Raw genomic sequence first — 15247 nt, forward strand, 5'->3', positions numbered from 1 at the left:
GATGGGGACGCAGCACATACCAGGATGGGGACGCAGCACATACCAGGATGGGGACGCAGGATGGAGACGCAGGATGGGGACGCAGCACATACCAGGATGGGGACGCAGGATGCGGACGCAGCACATACCAGGATGGGGACGCAGGATGCGGACGCAGCACATACCAGGATGGGGACGCAGGATGGGGACGCAGGATGCGGACGCAGCACATACCAGGATGGGGACGCAGGATGCGGACGCAGCACATACCAGGATGGGGACGCAGGATGGGGACGCAGGATGCGGACGCAGCACATACCAGGATGGGGACGCAGGATGCGGACGCAGCACATACCAGGATGGGGACGCAGGATGCGGACGCAGCACATACCAGGATGGCGACGCAGGATGCGGACGCAGCACATACCAGGATGGGGACGCAGGATGCGGACGCAGCACATACCAGGATGGGGACACAGGATGGGGACGCAGCACATACCAGGATGGGGACGCAGGATGCGGACGCAGCACATACCAGGATGGGGACGTAGGATGCGGACGCAGCACATACCAGGATGGGGACGCAGGATGCGGACGCAGCACATACCAGGATGGGGACGCAGGATGCGGACGCAGCACATACCAGGATGGGGACGCAGGATGCGGACGCAGCACATACCAGGATGGGGACGCAGGATGGGGACGCAGCACATACCAGGATGGGGACGCAGCACATACCAGGATGGGGACGCAGGATGGAGACGCAGGATGGGGACGCAGCACATACCAGGATGGGGACGCAGGATGGAGACGCAGGATGCGGACGCAGCACATACCAGGATGGGGACGCAGGATGGGGACGCAGCACATACCAGGATGGGGACGCAGGATGCGGACGCAGCACATACCAGGATGGGGACGCAGGATGGGGACGCAGGATGCGGACGCAGCACATACCAGGATGGGGACGCAGGATGCGGACGCAGCACATACCAGGATGGGGACGCAGGATGGGGACACAGGATGCGGACGCAGCACATACCAGGATGGGGACGCAGGATGCGGACGCAGCACATACCAGGATGGGGACGCAGGATGGGTGCAGCACATGACAGGATGGGGATGCAGGATGGGTGCAGCACATACCAGGATGGGGACGCAGGATGGGTGCAGCACATGACAGGATGGGGATGCAGGATGGGGATGCAGGATGGGGACGCAGGATGGGGACGCAGGATGGGTGCAGCACATGACAGGATGGGGACGCAGAATGGGTGCAGCACATGACAGGATGGGGACGCAGGATGGGTGCAGCACATGACAGGATGGGGACGCAGGATGGGTGCAGCACATACCAGGATGGAGACCATATACCAATATAAATGCTCGCTAGTAATTTATATTCTTTATGGCTGTAACAGTGGAATGGGTTACATATTTAAGTGATGTTGCTTTCCTTACTTTTCTTAGATAGATAAAAAGAAGAAATTTATCAACAAAAGTCTGACAATTGGAGAAGTCCTTTGTACCGCTGATATGGCAACTGGAGTAAAGGTAAAAGGGCGAAAAAACCACAATCTTAATAGTCTGCAAATGTCTTTATCTAGTGATGTTGAAATGTGCAATAGTACAGCACGTTGGGCCATGTCATTTAGACTTTGTACAGCTATTTACTACTTGATAAGTGTGTAATCATTGTTTATGGTGCTTTTGAAATATTAATCATAAAACTCTGCTCCCCTATAAACACCTCTGGACTCTTATACACCCTATTGATTTGATTATGGGGCGGATATGCCGTACCCTGCTGCGGCCACTCTCGGTAGACGGAGCAGCTCCGTAACTTCAGAACGCCGGCGGCACCAAGAACAGCTAATAGCGCTGGGGGTGCCGGGTGTCACATCCTCACCAATCAGATATTAATGACCTATCCTGAAGTTAGATCATCAGGGTTAAAATATTTGACAACCTATTTCATGACTCATATAAAAGCTGCAAGAGTTCAGGATTTTTATTATTGTGTTTTTATGTGCTTTTATATGTTTTTTTTTCCTTTACAGTTGCATTACTCATGAAATAAATGACAAAATACACATATTTGCAAATTTACACTAAATAACATTTAAACCTTTTGTATTTTTACGGTGTATTGTAGTGTGGAGTCATATGCTGGTTATTCGGAGGAGCAGTCATGAACCTTGGTAGCCCAGAACACATCCATAAATGGTTTGTTCCCTTAAAGGTAGGAAGCTCTGATGCTTATAAGTTTACAAAAACTGTAAATCGCCATTTGTCTAAATTAATTGAGGACTTAAAGGAGTTTCATGCACCACCCCTTCTGGACTTCTACTAGGCAAAGCATAGTTTGGGAAAGGAGTTTTCCTTTAATATCGTAGTTTTTCTGCACACAGCATGTATAAGATAATTACTGTTAAAAAAGACCCTCATCAAACAGTCTCTGTCTTTGTTCGCGTTATTTCAGCACCTGACCACTGCAGCCAGTCAGTGACTGCTGCAGCCAAACAACGGTGCATTACTGCTGCAGTCACTTGCCAGCTGCATGTAAAGAAAAACAGAGAGAGCAGAAGTGGATTTCCTAAAGTAGAAATAGGTGGATAGTGTTGAAAGTGAACCCGACAGCTGACACATTAAAGGTGAACATTATTTAGAACTTTTGAATTTCAGGCTCCATATCTCACCACCCACTACTGCTACGAACGTGAGACTGCCATCATTTTATAGACTGTTGTCTTGGCAGTGTCACACATAAATGTGACTTGCCGCTATGTAGCATATGATTAGTTATGCAGATTCTTGTTTTTTTTTTTTTATTTAAATAGATTTTTATTAACAATAAACAAAAAAGAGAAAACATCACTTTCTCATCCACATTTCAATATGGTACATACACCTTTTCTTAATTTTAAGAATCCCCAACATACCCACAACAAGACCCCCCCCCCCCCACAGGACAGCTCATCCCAAATCTAAACTCCCCTGAGGCCACCAGTGCCTCAAGTAATTCTCGCCTATCTGAAGCCTATAGTTCCCAACTTCTATCACTCCTATCCCAACTCAAGCCATGGAGACCACATTTTATTAAACATTTCTATTTTCCCCCGTCTCTTGTAAACACCTTTTTCCAGCTTTAGACCATGTTGTACATATTGAAGAAATTCCCTCCTCGCAGGTGGTTCTGCCTTTATCCAGTTCCGTGCTATCACTTTCCGAGCAATATACAGTAACCTAGCAATTGCAATCTTCCAGGTGTTGTCCACTCCTATTTCATCCACATATCCCAACAAGCATATTATCGGATCTCTCAGGACACTACATTTATACGCTCCTTCCACCCGACTCAAAACTACCACCCAAAAAGCAGCCAGTCTAGGACACGTCCACATCATATGATAAATTCCAGCATTCTCACTCCCACACCTCGGACACTCAGAGTCAGCACGCAACCCCGCTTTATGTAACACTTCCGGAGATTTATATACTCTGTGCAAAATATAGAGCTGCGACAACCTATATGGCTCACTCAATGACAATCGCGGAACCCACTCCAGCACCGATTCCCAGGTTTCATTCTCCACCGGGCCCAAGTCCCTCTCCCACTTAGCTCTAGCCTTTATGTGAAAATCTAACAGATACGTGTGCATAAGGTCTTTATATAGGGTGGAAATAACTCCCTTTGTAGTCCCGTCGCCACATACATACTCCAATACTATGTCCTCCTGAATCCCAATGTCAGTACTCTTATTTTGAGCTCCGAAAGCATGTCTCATCTGTGCATACTGATATTCTCCTGTGGGCCTCAAACCAAACTCTGCTTGTAATTGGGAAAAGGACTTCAACACTCGTTGTTGGACTATTTGGTGTACAAAGCAAATTCCTTTAGTCTGCCACTCTATCAGACCTCCCAGAGCCGCAAATTCCTTTAAATTACTATTAGACCATAATAGTGTAAATTTGGTTAACCCTGTAACCCCCCGAATCTGCCTCAATCTGTTCCATAATTTACGTATCAGAAACAGGGTTGGATATAGCTTCCCCAATGCTCCCAAAGAGCCGTCCTCTAAGCATTGTATTACCGGGCATCGGCCTGTCACCCCTTCCATCAGGTGTTGTACTGCACTGGATGACGCCTCCCGCGCCCAGCCCTTCAAATGCTGACTCTGGGCTGCAAGAAAGTATATTTCAGGGTTGGGCAAAGCCAAACCACCATCTTCCTTGGGTCGCTGAAGCGTCTCCAGGCTAATACCTGGGTATTGTCTCCCCCATATCAAACTTCTAAAGAGGGCATTAATCTGTCGGAATTTCCCCCGCGGGATCCAAATTGGCGCGTTATGTAAAACGTATAAAATTTTAGGCATCAGGACCATCTTAATAAGATTGACCCTTCCAACCACCGACAAATGTAACTTATTCCAAGCATCTACCTTTGCCCTGAGCACCCCCATAACAGGAGTCAGATTTCTATGTACGAACTCCGCGACTGGAACCGAAATCCATATCCCAAGGTATTTAAAATGAGATACCACCTTAAGCCGCTCATCACCTACATTCTCACTCGCATTCTCTCCTACACCATCTACCTTAAACAGAACCGATTTGTCCCAATTAATTGTTAGCCCCGATACGGAACCGCATCTTTCAACAATTTCAATGGCCCCTCTCAGTGAATCAACCGGATCAGCCAAAAACAGCAAAACGTCATCTGCATATAGCGCTATCTTTTCCTCAACTTTCCCATATCTAAAACCAGGGACCCCATCAGATTGTCGAATCTTGGCTGCAAGTGGTTCCACAGCCAACGCAAACAAGAGAGGCGAAAGCGGACATCCCTGCCTAGTGCCTCTAGCCAATTTTATAGGCTGAGACAGTTCCCCGTTCACCCTGATTCTAGCCGTCGGCAGTGAATACAACAGCTGAATCCAAGCCACAAACTGCGGACCAAAACCCATACCCTTCAACACCTGCCAGAGATATCCCCACTCTACACTGTCAAACGCCTTATGGGCATCCAGTGACGCAATCACCCTCCGGCCACAGTTGTCAGACTTCAGCTGCAGATTCACATATAACCTCCGCAGATTAATCGCCGTTGACCTATCAGGCATAAAGCCAGACTGATCCGGATGCACCAGGCCCGTAATGACACTAGACAGACGGGAAGCTAACACCTTGGCCAGAAGCTTGACATCAATAGTTAGCAAAGATATTGGGCGATATGACTCAGGTTTCCCCAAATCATTATCCTCCTTTGGAATAACCACTATTATGGCCTCCCTCATAGAAGCTGGCAAACACCCCCGGGACCTAGCTTCCTCCAGAACCATCTTTAATCTAGGAATCAACACTTCTCCCAAACTTTTATAGATCTCGGCGGGCAATCCATCGACACCAGGCGCCTTCCCATTTTCCATGGACATGAATGCCCGACTCAGTTCCTCCTCCGTGATAGGGGCTTCCAAGCTCTCCCTATCCACCTCGTTCAGTCTCGGCAGATCCAGACCCTCCAAGAAAGTCAATGTATCTCCGACCGACTCACCAACCCGGGAGGAATATAAGTCTGCATAAAAGTCCGCAAAAGTCCTCAAAATCTCAGGTGTTTCAGATACTCTGCTTCCACTTACAGGCTCCAATGAGTGCACATATGAAGTACTTCTCTGAGCAGCCACCACCAGCGACAGCATATGACCCACTGTTTCTCTCTCCTGATAATACAACACTCTTTGAAATTCCTGCTTCCTATCCGCTTTTCCCAACAGTACTTTTTCCAATTGATTTTGTGCATTTTTCAGCCTTTTCCCAGCTTCAGGAGTTCCCAGTATAGCCATCCCATCCTCTGCATCCTTCAACTCATCAACTGTCGCCCTTTCTGCCTCTCTCGTCCTTCGCTTACACCTACTAATATCTCTAAACAGTAGTCCTCTCAGATACGCCTTCATTGCATCCCAAATCGTAAGAGCGTCTGTACTCCCATCATTCAAAACAAAGAACTCCGCCACCTCCCGTCCTATATTTTCCATCTCAATACTATGTAGCCAACTAGGATGTATCTTCCATTCTCTCCCATTTACAGATTGTGTCCCCGCCAATTTAAACTCCACCTCAATTGGACTGTGGTCCGACAAGGCCCTTGGGAGATATCTCACCTCCCCAACCAGTGTGTCTAATAACCTATTTCCCAGAGCCATGTCAATTCTAGAGAGCGTGGCATGCGCCGGCGAATAACATGAATACCCTCTCTCCCCAACATGTCTGACCCTCCAAAGGTCAATCATACCCATCTCATGTACATAGGTGCCAAATGTTGTAGTATGTCCCCCCGATCTATTCTGGGTGTTTTTATTTTTATCCCAAAAGTCGTCACAGATGTTATTTAGGTCCCCAATAATCATCAGTGGTGTCGGCCCCCATCGTTCCACTCGCTCCAATACTTCTCTAATCTTCCTGCTTGAGTAGGGAGGTGGAATATACATAGCTGCAATACATACTCTCACTCCATACAGTATACACTGTATTAGTACATACTGACCATCCGCATCTACACAAACCTTCACCTCCTCATACTGTACTACCGCTGGAATCAAAATTGACACACCTCTCGCATACGTGGAGAAGGTAGAGTGATATCCCTTCTGAATCCAACGTCTATTTAAGACATTCACTTTCTCCCTTACCAAGTGCGTCTCCAACAAACATATCATTGAGGCCCGCTGGTCTCTTGCATACTGCAAACTTGCGGCTCGTCTGGATTTCTCCGCCAGGCCTCTCACATTCCAGCTCAAAATCTTAAAACGGCCCCCCATCAATTGGCTCATCTTCTCTAATTATGTCATTATTCTTGACCGTGAGCTGTCTAACATCCCTAACTCCCCCTATCCCAACTCTCCCTCCCACCCTTCCCCCCTCACAACTAACCATTCTGCCTCTTTCCAAGAGTGGGGCAACATCGCCCATAGCGAACACTCCGATTGGCAGTACCTTCCCAACCTTCCTCCCGCCACTGTACATAGCAGAATTCCATAGATTCTTTAACATGTCGCAAGATTTCAACATCATGTTACCTGCAAATGCAAGAAACCTAAACAAACTTATAATACGCCGCTTACCCTTCCTCCCCCTTTCCCAGCAGCCATTATAGCATTCCCTTAACTGTAGCTGATTACAACCCAGCTCCACCCTTCAACTTTCACATCCCATAACCCCTGAATTGTTAATCACAAGTCTCTTTTCCAACTGACAGAGAAGTAATCACATTCAGAATCCCCCCTCAGTTTCAGTCTCCTTTTCCTTTAAGCCTTTTAGCGTTAATGTCAATCCACTGAATAGCTTCCTCCGGCTTCTGAAAAAAGTGAATTTTGTCAAACGCCACCACCCTCAGTCTTGCTGGAAACATCATGGAGTACTGCACTCCCAGCTCCCTCAGCCGTCTCTTGATACCCGTGAACATCATCCGTTGTTTCTGAACCAGGGCAGAATAGTCTGGGTAGAAAGCAATTCTTTGGCCTTCAACTGTCAGATCCGTCATATCTCTAGCCTTCCTCAGGATAATGTCTCTGTAATTTAGGATTTTGGCGAGCATGGTACGGGGATTCGCTCCAGGGACAGGTGGTTTCGGTGGGACCCTATGCGCTCTCTCCACTGCAAACACTTTTGTCAGCGCCATATCTCCAAAAGTCTCTAACAGCCATTTTTCGATATACTCAGTTGGATTCCTCCCTTCAGCTTTTTCAGGGATGCCCACTATGCGTATATTATTTTTTCTGGACCTATTCTCAAGATCCTCATTTTTTGCAGCCAATTCAGCTATTGCTTGAGTGAACTTCTTCTCAGCTTTTTGCAGCTGAACTATATGATCTTCTGCAGTGCTCACTCTCTCCTCTACCTCCCCCACACGTTTGTCAATCTTCTGCATGGCTGCGTTTATCTGGGCTGTGTCCCCCTCAACCTCCTGTATCTGTAGGGTCAGAGACTGTTTACATGAAGAAACCAACGCAAAAACGTCTCTTAAGGTAGGCTCAGCTTCTGGCGCCATATCCTCAGGTCCCCCTACTGCCACCGCCATATTGCTCTCCTTTCTCCCCTGTTGTACCTCATGCTCTCCTGCTGGGTTCTCTTCCTCTTCCTCCTCCTCTGTATCAGCTCCAGTTTCCTCCTCTGCAGCCTCCACTCTTGAAAACTGCTGGAGCTTTGCCGCCACCTCCATGCGTTTCTTACATGCGGCGTTCTCTTTATCCGCCTTCTCCCTTGCATCGGCGCCATCTTGGCTTGCGCCTGCATCCCCGGCTCCCGCGTCCTTCTGCCTTCTCCTGGTCATTCTCTCCGTTCACGGAGCTGCCGCCCAGCACCGCCAAGCTCTCTGGGTCACCCCGCAGCCGGTAAGCCTCCCCTGGAGCCGTTCAGCGGCGGCTATACAGGATTTTATTAAGCACAGCAGCGGGAGCTCTCTGCCGCACGTCCGCTCACATGGACACTCAGGCCACGCCCCTGCAGATTCTTGTTATGTCGCTGCATTGTTACTGTTTTGCTCCTGGTGGTGGTAAATCTTTTTCTTCCTGAATACTACAAAATACAACCTGTTCTCATATTCCCTATTATCTCAGTGTGTGACCAGGTTGCCAAGTGGAAAGGTCACTGGTTCAAATCAAGGAGCAGCCATAGAAACAATTTCCCAAAAAAAGAGAAACTTCATCATCCACCTCATCGATAGCGGTCTCTCCGCCAAGAAAATTGCCATAATATCAGAGTCAGCAAGTCGGCTCATCACAAAGTCTATCAGATCTGATGCGACAAACATGGCAGTGGAGGTGGCTCATGTGCTTTGTAATAGTGAGATCACAGATGTACATGCCTGCACCGTGCGATGCATAATACACGAGTCAAGTTCGGTGAAGGAAGCCTGATGATATGGGTTGTTTCACAGCCAAAGGCATTGGATACTTGACCAGGACCGATGGTGGTCTCATTGCTGAGCTATATGTGAGTATCCTACAATATAAGTTACTTCATACACTTGAGTACTATGGGTATGATAAGGACAACACCGTGTTCCAGCAGGACAAGAACAGGAAACATATGTCAAGATGGGTGAAGAAATGGCTCAGGCTTCTTTCACACTAGCGTCGGAATCTCCCCGTCGCAATGCGTCGGGGAGAGATTCCGACGCTAGCGTTTAACGCTTTGCACAATGGGTGCAGCGGATGCATTTTTCCGGCGCATCCGCTGCCCCATTGTAATGTGCGGGGAGGTAGGGGCGGAGTTCCGGCCGCGCATGCGCGGTCGGAAAAAGCGGTCCGTCGGGAGAAAAAAACGTTACATGTAGGGTTTTTTTTTCCCGACGGTCCGCCAAAGCACGACGCATCCGTCGCAAGACGGATGCGAAGTGTGCAAATCCGTCGCAAATGCGTCGCCAATAGAAGTCTATGGGGAAAAAACGCATCCTGCAAGCACTTTTGCAGGATGCGTTTTTTCTGCAAAACGACGCATTGTGACGGATTTACAAAAAACGCTAGTGTGAAAGTACCCTCAATGACAATGAAGGAGAGAGGCTGAATTGGCCCCCACAGTTCCCAGACTTCAACCCAATCAAACACTTGTGGGTAGAGTTGAAGAAAAGCTGAATACATCTCCAAGTGAGTCGACCAATATGCACCAACTTTGGGAATGTGTAGAAGAAGCCTGGGATCAGTTTTGGTCAAGACATGCTTGATTCTGATCGACAGCATGCCCAGAAGGATTCAGGCAGTGTTCAAAGCCAAAGGTGGATTTACAAAATACTAACAAAATAATGCACGACTAATCATATGCTAAATAGCTGCAAGTCAAATTTATGTATGAGATAGCCAAGATGATTGTCTATAAAATTATGGAAGTCTTATTTTCGCAACATTAATGAATGGTGAGATACAGAGCCAAAAAGTCAACAGTTCAAAACATTGTTAGTGTTACCCTTTTGATTGTCTGTGTACATGGATCAGGCATCATGTATCCAAGACTGGCTGTATGATCTCAGTTATGTTTGTGTGGCTGTGAAACGTTGTGGAGTTTCAGAGATGAACGTAATTTTAATCCTGCCGGTGACCAAGCTGTGTTGGAGACGAGTTGATCAACTGGGTCCCTTCGTCTTGTCCCTGCCCGCTACTCTGGAGTGACAAATACTTTCAAAACGCGTCGGTCAAGCCCCCCAGGATCACTTTGTTGTGCCAACATGTTTTTATTTTAACAAGTTTGGAATAAATGTGAAGTTTTACTCATCTATGCTGGAGAACATTTTTTTTCTTTTTCTACTTCAAGAAGCGCTCAGGGCCAGGGCTGCTCCGAGCGTGGATTTCCTCCCCTATCCAGTGCTAGACACACGGTGAGCTGACTATTTCCCCCTCACTACACATGTAGGCGTTATACATACCCCCGGCCTCGCTCCATACACTTCTAACACTTGCATTGAAGTGTATGGAGAGCGAGGCCACGTCCCCTGGTCGGGGGTTTGTATAATTCGTACATACACTCTGTTCCCGTGTCTGAGAACATATCTGGCTCCATTTATACAGCCTGACCATGGACTCGGCAGCATGTCTCAGGTGTCAGCTTCACTTTTTGAAAGGGAATATCATTGGTTGCGGCAGACAGCTCAAATTTCCCCTTGTACCAATTTTTTCTTATCTCTCTCACTTTTCTTTTAAGGATTTTAAAGAATATCTGTTTTATGACTCTGCACCAAATATTTAACTAAAGAAATATGGCAATTTCTAGAACCGGAACGCCATGTGCTTTGCAGACATTGGGGTTATAGAGTTCAACAATACATTGGTTTCTCTATATACTGTATATTTTTCATCTGTGATGATGACTTAAAGGCAAATGTGAAATCATTTTGAAATTCTATTATGAGGAAGTGCCTACAATCTTGTTGTCAGTTCTCTATTGTTCTGACTAATGGCTAGTGTGATGCATTATAGAACAACACAACAGTTAGTTTTTGTTTGTTTTTTTAAATGATCCTGTGTTTCAAAATAATTTCCAGTGCAATATGTATTGCTTATTTTCTTATCAGGGAATTTGAACTTCTTGAGAATCCTTTAGTCTTTTTTGATTTGGAAGGCAGAACAGCTCCTGTAGAAATCTGACAGCGGGAGCTGTGTAGAATAACTAGATTATTTTTTTCTCATTTTCTGCTAGAGGAAATTCGAGTTTCTACATGCTATACATCAAAAGATCTTACTCTCCTCTAAGGCTGTGTGCACACGTTGCGTTTTTTTCACGTTTTTTTCGCGGTTTTTCCCAATAAAAACGCTATAAAACCGCAAAAAAAACGCATACAATAAGCATCCCATCATTTAGAATGAATTCTGCATGTTTTGTGCACATGATGCGTTTTTTTCCGCGAAAAAAACGCATCACGGTAAAAACCGCAGCATGTTCATTAATTTTCCGGTTGTTTTGCGGATTTCCCACTCCAAAATGCATTGGGAAGTGTCCGGAAAAAACCGCGGCAAAACCGCGGCAAAAACGCACGCGATTTTCTTGCGGATTTCTTGCAGAAAATGTCCGGAATTCTCAGGAATTTTCTGCGAGAAATCCTGAACGTGTGCACATAGCCTTACTCTCCTCAAAACTTCCCATAAGCTCTGTGCTTCTTATATACAATTCTGGTTTTGTTATAAACTATGCTCTTAATAAATATATTCTTGATTACAATTATTTTTAAAATATGTAAAGACTGTATACAATGTAGGAAAATTATAGCAGCTAAACAGTAGTTATATAGTTAATATAATTGAAAGAAAGACAGGTCCATTAAATTTAACTTAAAGGGATTTTCTCATCTCCAAGATCCTATCCAATGCAGTAGGTGTACTAATAATCATATTAGCAAATACCTCTAATTAGAAATGTAGTATAGTTTTTCTGATTCACTGTGTCTCTTTCCTTGTGTGCAGGCATTGCAGGACCTTGTGTATCAATGGTTATGACCACTAGAAACTAGATAACTGTCACTCTATCAGTAGTTGTAACCATGGATAACTAAGGTCCTCCAATGCCTAAACATGATGAAAGAGTCATAGCGAATCAGAAATACTATTCTACAATTCAAATTGGAGGAATTTGTTAATATTATTATTGCAATTACTACATATTTGGATATGATCTTGGAGATGGGAATACTCCTTGAAGGATGGGAGAGGATGTGCATGAAGATAAGTGGTATGTGTAAACTTTAAAAATGTTTTCCCCCCTCCCTATTCATCTGGACGAAGGCAAAAAAAACCCATAACATATGAGCTAATACGGAGTCCTGGTTTCACCTACTGATCCTGCGTGTCAATCAGACTGGACCAACATTCAGAATAAGAAATCTGCACATTTACAGCACCATCAACATTTTGTTCTAAGAAGTCATCTAAGCCTTTTTTTTCTGTGACCAGCTGATGAGACTGGCTATTCCACACACTAACAGTTATGGTAAAGATGGCTTCTCATTTCTGAAGTTTTAATTTCTATTTTTATAGATGGAGGGAGTGCACCCTTGAATTTGGAGGGGGGTATTACATGGAACAGCATTTTTGTCATTCATATACTTGTACCGGATAACCCCTAACATGTCTGTTCTTAATACTAAATCAATTGTAAGATCACAGTACCAACCCATACACAAATAAATAATTGGCACAAGGAATGTAAAATTAACAAAATTTTTATTGATAAATCTTTAGTAAAACATACTTCATAATAACCTAGGCACCTCACACCACAACTAGACGCCACTAGGCATAGGGCACAAGTAAACACCGCTGCTATATTAATCACAGATACCAGAAAAATTCATAAGGTATAGTCCATGTCAAACACATGGTGTCTCCCTCTGCCATACCTAGTATAAACCACTGGCACACGCCTAAGTGGAGACACAAACCAAGGGAAAACTGTCCATGTGCTTACCAGGATATCTACATAGTATGAACGTACTCCAATAGCAGATGCATAGAGGTATAAAGGTATATTACCTGTGCAGTGCCCACGTCCTAATGCACGGCCCACCCCGACGCGCGTTTCGCCTGTTCTTCTTCCGGGGGCGCCCCCGGAAGAAGAACAGGCGAAACGCGCGTCGGGGTGGGCCGTGCATTAGGACGTGGGCACTGCACAGGTAATATACCTTTATACCTCTATGCATCTGCTATTGGAGTACGTTCATACTATGTAGATATCCTGGTAAGCACATGGACAGTTTTCCCTTGGTTTGTGTCTCCACTTAGGCGTGTGCCAGTGGTTTATACTAGGTATGGCAGAGGGAGACACCATGTGTTTGACATGGACTATACCTTATGAATTTTTCTGGTATCTGTGATTAATATAGCAGCGGTGTTTACTTGTGCCCTATGCCTAGTGGCGTCTAGTTGTGGTGTGAGGTGCCTAGGTTATTATGAAGTATGTTTTACTAAAGATTTATCAATAAAAATTTTGTTAATTTTACATTCCTTGTGCCAATTATTTATTTGTGTATGGGTTGGTACTGTGATCTTTCATATTAGTACGGAATGTGACCAGGCCTTGTGCTTAGGTCATTGGGATTTAAATGTATGTAAATCAATTGTAAGTCTTATAAATCCCACAAAAATACTCCCATAAGCAAAAAATCAAATGAAAGCAAATCTATGCTATGGACTGGCTCCACAGAGTCACATATTCTATCCTTGTCCCACAAGTCAATGCCTCTTTCATGTGACAAAATCCTGCTGGCCTTGAGACCCCCATAAACGTTAGATAAAAGTTGGCTGAGCCTGCTGATTTGGGTGGATTCGGTTAACCATCTTTGCCATTTGACTTGAAAATTACAAATGATTAGAGCAAGGTAAAAATTTATTAAAGTTTTTTTATCTTCTCATCATTTTGTATGTGCTCTCAGAAAACCAAAATTTAGATAAAAAATATTTAAAATACTGTTACTGTTTATTGTTACAAGCATGTAAGGGTTGGGCCACTAAAGAATGGCGTTTGTCTATTCTGCCAATTTTCTTGTTGTTTTATTCCTTTGTACTTTACTTCCTGCCCCCTGGCATCAGCTCTGTTGCCACAGCCATCATGTCCTCTTCAGGATCCTCTGCTCTCTTCTGAATACACGTCACATAATCTTTTGTGCTAACCTGCAAGTGAGCACAGCCCCTTTCAGAAATGCCACAACCGGGATCACTGGTTTTCTGTGGCTTTCTAGCTGAGCTCCATTGACTTCAATATGGGTACATCTTAATGTCAGACAACCCATTGTCAGAGGTAGCAGCTTTCTGAAAGAAAGCAGCCATGTTTTTCTAATCCTGTGCAACCAACTAAAGGATTGACCGCACAGATAACCTGCCCAAGAACAGTCTTCATAGTGGATTCGTTTCCATAGTTGGCTTTTGTGACATGATGCTTTGTTTCTACAACCAGCCTCCAGAATTTTTAACCTCCCAAGTGTAGAGCAGAGCGTGCCGAGTCACAAGCTGCCCACAGTTTTTTTCAAGGCTCTCGAACTCAAGTATAATGATGAATTGAACATGTTTGAGGCACAAATCTCTCACCATGTGTCTTCTATAAACAATTCTGCATGTTCTATTTGGCCAGACCGTGGTCCTTCTAAGCTTCTGTTATCTTTTCAGCTTGAATCCACAAATACGCGAGAAGTACATTGAATAACCTGTTTGCATTATTCCAGCATGATAAATAGGTGCCGCCAGCTCTCCGTACATGTCTATTTTAGAAATACTTACATTTCCTATGAAATAACAATACTAAGGCACTTTTTTTCTTTAGAAATATTTGCTAGGCCGGTTTCACATGTCAGTGCCTCCAGTACGTGTAGTGACAGTTTTCTCACTGGAGACCCATTCAAATGAATGGGTCTATGCAAATGTCAGCGTGTTTTGACAGACCGTGTGTCTGTGTGCAAAACACGCAGACATGTTCGTTTTTACCCGGACACATGGCCCGCTAAATGTCCCGCACAAGTGCACACGGAGAGCAGTGTACACTGTCCTCCGTGCGCACGGACGGCTGCGGGGGAAGCAGCATTACTGTACGCCGCTGTTCCCCTGCGTATGGTGCTGAACGCGGCTTTCATCCATTGTCCCCTGCTCTGTCGGCAGCAGCACGAGCAGGGGACAATGAATGAAAGAAAAAACTGACGTGGGGTTCCCCCAATATTTTAAAACCAACGCGGCAAAACTCACAGGTGCGGGCTGCTATTCTCAGGCTGGTAAGGGGCTATGGTTTTGGCCTCCCCCAG

General features: G+C 45.3%; 1 protein-coding gene across 1 annotated transcript in view; it reads left to right on the top strand.

The window, feature by feature from the left end:
* ACOXL (acyl-CoA oxidase like) overlaps window positions 1-15247 on the top strand; it is a 786620-nt gene that overhangs the window by 76574 nt on the left and 694799 nt on the right. Inside the window, exons 3-4 of the mRNA XM_069769203.1 lie at window positions 1450-1533; window positions 2135-2221. Coding sequence (XP_069625304.1) covers window positions 1450-1533; window positions 2135-2221 — 171 coding nt within the window. The remainder of the gene's footprint in view (window positions 1-1449; window positions 1534-2134; window positions 2222-15247) is intronic.

The sequence above is a fragment of the Ranitomeya imitator genome, chromosome 5, assembly GCF_032444005.1.
Source record: "Ranitomeya imitator isolate aRanImi1 chromosome 5, aRanImi1.pri, whole genome shotgun sequence".
In the NCBI taxonomy this organism is placed as follows: domain Eukaryota; kingdom Metazoa; phylum Chordata; class Amphibia; order Anura; family Dendrobatidae; genus Ranitomeya; species Ranitomeya imitator.